Source organism: Octodon degus, unplaced genomic scaffold (assembly GCF_000260255.1).
Source record: "Octodon degus isolate 3935 unplaced genomic scaffold, OctDeg1.0 scaffold00035, whole genome shotgun sequence".
NCBI lineage: Eukaryota > Metazoa > Chordata > Mammalia > Rodentia > Octodontidae > Octodon > Octodon degus.
In genome coordinates this window covers 15,637,553-15,643,233 of record NW_004524611.1, presented here as the reverse complement: position 1 = coordinate 15,643,233, position 5,681 = coordinate 15,637,553, and the positions used below count along the sequence as shown (strand labels likewise).

The window sequence follows — 5,681 nt, the reverse complement described above, 5'->3', positions numbered from 1 at the left end:
AGGGCTGAGAAAAAATAAAAAGGCTAAGATGAAGCCAGGTCTAGTGGCACTCGACTGTAATCCCAAAACCCAAGAGACTATGTCAGGCGAATGTGACAACCACTACACCACTACACTACGGAAACAGCCTAACCCAGGAGACTGTGGCAGGAGCATTGCTGTGAGTTCAAGGCCAGCCTGGGCTACATATGTAGTGAATTGAGTGTAGCCTGAACTACGTGGTCAGTCTCAAAAAACCAAAAACAAAATGAAAAGGGCTGGGATGTAGCGCAGCACACAGGCTCTGGGTTCAATCCCCAGTACCTGGGTCGGGGGAGGCCTGTGAATTCGAAGCACCCTAAGTGGGCACATTGGTGCCTTCTGTCCTGTTCACAGCACTGGCCACCTCCTTTTTTTAATTAAAAAATAATCTTTTATTTATTTATTTGGTACAGGGTCTCACTATGCAGCCCAGACTCCAGTGATCCTCCTGTCTCATCCTCCCCATTGTTGGGATTACCGGCCTGTGTTACCATGCCTGGTTTCAGTGGCCCGCTCAGCGCTTACTCTAATGTGGTACTGGGACCTCATACCCGACTCCCTTCGTTTCCAGGCAGATGCCGAGCTACCTCCCTGGCCCTGGCCCCCTCCTTCTGGAAGGACAGCACCCTTGCTCTGGCAACTGTGACTCCTTTCCTCTTGCTCTCTGCCTTTTCCCTCTCTGGCAGCTGCGTCTGTGGCCTTGCACTGACCCGGGATCCCTTCCTCTTCACTCCCTACCCTGTTGTTACAGAAGATCTCACCTTCTGCCTTGCGGATGCACCAACTTTTGGGGGGCCCGAATGCTGGGGCTATGGGCCTCCCTGGCAGATCTTACAACTTCTTGGTGCTTTCGGTTTTCTATAAAATGTTAGAGAAACTATCCTTAGCTCCTCTGATAGACAGACTCCTAGCTGAACTTGAGTTCCGATCCGATCTGGCCACTTCCTCCCCCGCCATCTTCCTGTACCGCTGCTCCCAGGTCTCCAGGGGAATCATCCTAAATTGCTGAAGGCACCGAGTGAACTGTGCAGTTCATTGCTCCACATCCCTAAACTCTTGTAGCTCAGATTTCTGGACCGTGTTTCCCTGTCTGTCCTGAACCGAGAGCCTCTGTGCCCCTCTTCTGCCAAGGACTTCTGCGGACTTGCTTTCTAGATTCCTGCCTCTTAATCACTGCAGAACAGGAGCAGATCTTCAGGCGTTGCCTTGTTTGCGATACACACAAACACACACGCACAAATAGACCCACACACACATGTACGCACACACACACACATAGACACAGACGTTCAGATACATACGCACGCAGTCACACACACACACACACAGACACGCATGCACACATAGTCACACACACGTCTGCACGCATGCTCTCACAGGACTGGGAGTTCCGAAGAGATCCTGGCAGGGTGGAGAGAGGGCGGGGCCTGAGCCTGTGCTCGCGGTGTCCCGGGCAGGGACGGAAGTTGCACCACAAGTACAATTAGTTTCAGTTTTGTTTCTCTTACTGGCTGTCAGCAACTGCGGGCGTCCAGGCCGCAGGGGTCCCTCTGGCTCCCCTAGGGCAGTCTGGCTGGGTAAGCAGGGGTGGAGACAACTAAAAAACAAGGGCCAAACTGTAGGGGGGAGGACTCAAGAAGTGGGAGGAGGAGAGAGGGTGAGGTAGAGGAAAGGAGGGCAGAGAAGAAAAGAGGAAGGGAGAGGAGAGAAGGGCCAGCAGGAGAGCGGGAAGTGGGCACCCTTCCCGTCCTCGCCCCCCCCCCAGCTTCCCCCCAAGACCTCCCTCATTTCCGAGTCCCCATCCCCCAGCCCCAGGAAAGGGGAAAACCATCAGATCTCTCTCTGGTGTGGAGATCTCTCTCTTTCTGATGGGGAAAACCATCAGATCCCTCTCCTCAGTCCCTGTGCTGGGAGCCCACAACTCCTCTCCTTCAGAAGTTTCTGGAATGCATTAGGCAGGAAAGGCTAAAATGGAAGAACTTCAGAAGAGGAGCCCAAAATCCATTTCTGAAAATGTAGGGGTAGCAGCCCGACCCTCATGCTGCCCTGGTCAGACCAGGGGAGTCAGGGCTCCTTATAGGACTGCCAGACCCTGCCTGAACTGCAGGAACAAGGTGACTGCTCACCTGGCCCTCTTCTCCCAGGACACCCAACAGGACCCTGGAACCAGTTCACCCAGGGAGGCTCAGGCCACCCCTGCCACAGGCCTGTCAGCTAGGTTTTCTGCTCTCTAAGGCCAAGGGCTTCTTAGTCCTTCATTTCTCACAGACCTGACACAGCCAGGTTCACGGTTGCTGAATGTACCTGGGAAGGAAGAGGAGGAAGAACTGGGTGGCTCCCTAGGGCCAGAGCAAGCTCTAAGTCACCAGGAAGCCAGAAGGAAATTCCTGACCAGGTAAGATCCCAGACCTGGGAGAGGGTTAAGGCAAGGGATGGCTTAGAGGTCCTCTGACCTCTGAACCCTGACCTGACCCCTGCTTCACAGCATGGTTTCCCAGGGCTCCCCGACCTCCCTGCTGGAGGCCCTGAGCAGTGACTTTCTGGCCTGTAAAATCTGCCTGGAGCAGCTGCACACACCCAAGACTCTGCCCTGCCTGCACACCTACTGCCAGGACTGCCTGGCCCAGCTGGCCAACAGCGGCTATGTCCGTTGCCCTGAGTGCCGGGAGACAGTACCTGTGCCGCCTGCTGGCGTGGCTGCCTTCAAGACCAACTTCTTTGTCAATGGGCTCCTGGACCTGGTAAAGGCCCGGGCTTGTGGGGACCTGCGTGCAGGGAAGCCTGCCTGTGCGCTGTGTCCACTGGTGGGGGGCACCAGTGCCGGGGGTCCAGCCACAGCCCGATGCTTAGACTGTGCTGATGACCTGTGCCAGGCCTGTGCTGACGGGCATCGCTGCACTCGCCAGACCCACACACACCGTGTAGTAGACCTGGTGGGCTACAGGGCAGGGTGGTACGATGAGGAAGCCCGGGAGCGCCAGGCGGCCCAGTGTCCCCAGCACCCTGGGGAGGCTCTGCGCTTCCTATGCCAGCCTTGCTCCCAGCTGCTGTGCCGTGAGTGCCGCCTGGATCCCCACCTGGACCACCCCTGCCTACCGTTGGCCGAAGCAGTGAGTGCCCGGAGACCTGGCCTGGAGGAGCTGCTGGCAGGCGTGGACAGCAACCTGGTAGAGCTGGAGACCACTCGGGTAGTGGAGAAGGAAGCCCTGGCTCGGCTGCGGGAGCAGGCCGCCAGGGTGGGGATGCAGGTAGAGGAGGCAGCCGAAGGGGTCCTCCGGGCCCTGCTGGCCCAAAAGCAGGAGGTGCTAGGACAGCTGCGGGCCCATGTGGAGGCTGCCGAGGAGGCTGCCCGGGAGAGGCTAGCCAAGCTGGAGGATAAGGAGCAGGTGGCCAAGGCAGCGACTGCCTTTGCCCGGCGGGTGCTCAGCCTGGGGCGAGAGGCTGAGATTCTCTCGCTGGAGGGGGCCATCACCCAGAGACTCCAGCAGCTGCAGGGCTGTCCCTGGACCCCAGGGCCAACCCCCTGCCTACTGCCCCAGCTTGAGCTCCACCCTGGGCTCTTGGACAAGAACTGCCGTCTTCTTCAGCTGTCTTTTGAGGAGCAGCAGACAGAGAAGAATGGTGGGAAAGATGGAGTGGGTACTGAGAGGGAGCTTGAAAATCAGAGCCAGCGAGAAGTTGGAGCTAAGCCAGAAGGGCAGAGTGGAGTCCAGCCCCAGGGTCGGGAAGGAACCATAAGCCCCAAAGAGGATAAAGCTCAGTTGCCCCAGGAAGATTCAGGACCCCAGCTGGAGAGGGGTGGCAGAGCCAACAAGAAGAAGAAGTTTAAAGGCAGGTGCAAATCCATCTCCCGTGAGCCCAGCCCTGCCCTGGGGCCAAACCTGGATGGCTCAGGCCTCCTCCCCAGGCCAATCTTTTACTGTACCTTCCCCACGCGGATGCCCGGAGACAGGCGTTCCCCTCGCATCACTGGTCTCTGTCCCTATGGCCCGCGGGAGATCCTGGTAGCAGATGAGCAGAACAGAGCGCTAAAACGCTTTTCCCTCAATGGCGACTACAAAGGCACAATGCCAATCCCTGAGGGCTGCTCCCCATGCAGCGTGGCTGCCCTCCAAAATGCAGTGGCCTTCTCGGCAGGTGCAAGGCTGTATCTTATCAGCCCTGGTGGTGAGGTGCAGTGGCGCCGGGCCTTGAGCCTTGGCCAGGCAAGCCATGCAGTGACTGCGCTGCCCAGCAGGGACCGGGTGGCTGTCAGTGTAGCAGGCCACGTGGAGGTGTACAACATGGAAGGCAGCCTGGCTACCCGGTTCATCCCTGGGGGCAAGGCCAGCCGGGGCCAGCGGGCACTGGTGTTCCTGACCACCAGCCCTCAGGGCAATTTTGTGGGGTCTGATTGGCAGCAGAATAGTGTGGTGGTCTGTGATGGGCTGGGCCAGGTGATAGGGGAGTACAAGGGGCCTGGCCTGCATGGCTGCCAGCCAGGGTCCCTGTCTGTGGATAAGAAGGGCTACATCTTTCTGACAATCCGAGAGGTCAACAAGGTGGTGATTCTGGACCCAAAGGGGTCACTTCTTGGCGATTTCCTGACAGCCTTCCATGGCTTGGAAAAGCCCCGGGTGACCACCATGGTAGATGGCAGGTATCTGGTTGTGTCTCTAAGTAATGGGACCATCCACGTCTTTCGGGTCCGTTCGCCTGACAGTTAGAGAAGCCAGGGTGGGGGAGGGGTGGGGCAGGATATATTGGTTTAGGGCATTTCCTGGGGGGCAGGAGGTGGCAGTGTTTCAGCATGAAATACTGAACTACTAACCCCTTTTTTGATGTGCAGGGGTGGGGACCAACTGTGATATGACCATAGCTCCCGAAAGCAGTGGGGCAGAAGGTGCTGGATGTCAGCTGAGCCTCTTGCTTTTTGTATGCGGCTGTGTGCTGCTGTTGAGGCTACTGCTATATAGTTTAGATTTCTGGGATTTGTAAGTGTGTCTTGATTTGCATTCTTCAAAATCATTCCTAGCAGAGTAGCCAAGAGGGAGTCCTGGAGAGGCAGATACCTGTTGTCCTCTGAGATAGGAATGACCTAGAGCCAGGCATGGTGGCAGGGACCAGTAATCCCAGCACGCTGGGAGGTTAAGGCAGGAGGATCGTAAATTGAAACCCAGGCTGAGTCACTGGAAGACTTAGTGAGACCCTGTCTCAAAAAGGGCTGGGGAAGTAGTACAGGGTGAAGGGCCTGGGTTCCTTAGAACCATGCGCGCGCGCACACACACACACACACACACACACACACAAAGACCAAGGGTAGATGAGCTATGGATATTGTGTGAAGGAACCAAGAACTGGTTACCCTCAAATTTGCACAGGGTGCCTGGGGTCACAAGAGCCTTGAGACCTCCAAATAGCTACGGATGACAATGGCACATCTGCCAGCTGCAGCCATTGGCCCTCCAGGGAATTATAGCTTGGGTTTCATGTGGGCCCAGGTGCAGGCATGAACAGAGGTGGTAGGTGTTAATGTTGGAGGCTGTGAAGAGAATAGGCAACCAGAAAAGCCAACCTTGCAGAGCTGGTGTCTGAAAAACCAAGTATTGGGGCATCCCTCCCATCCAGAGCTAATCCAGGGTAGCACCTATGTTCAACGTAAAATCTCCACCATGCAACAC

At 56.7% G+C, this 5,681-nt stretch overlaps 1 protein-coding gene across 1 annotated transcript; it reads left to right on the top strand.

Annotated features, from left to right (window-relative positions):
* The first annotated feature begins 1,525 nt into the window (after nucleotides 1-1,525).
* On the top strand, nucleotides 1,526-5,174 carry Trim56 (tripartite motif containing 56). The gene is made up of 3 exons (XM_004630480.3): nucleotides 1,526-1,598; nucleotides 2,290-2,416; nucleotides 2,507-5,174. The coding sequence occupies exon 3, from the start codon at nucleotides 2,508-2,510 to the stop codon at nucleotides 4,725-4,727; it is 2,220 nt and encodes a 739-aa protein (XP_004630537.1). The 5' UTR covers nucleotides 1,526-1,598; nucleotides 2,290-2,416; nucleotide 2,507; the 3' UTR covers nucleotides 4,728-5,174.
* The last annotated feature ends 507 nt before the right edge of the window (nucleotides 5,175-5,681 follow it).

What these genes read in the sequence shown, in the direction of transcription:
- Trim56 (XM_004630480.3), top strand. Translation starts at nt 2,508, where the DNA reads ATGGTTTCCCAGGGCTCCCCGACCTCCCTGCTGGAGGCCCTGAGCAGT.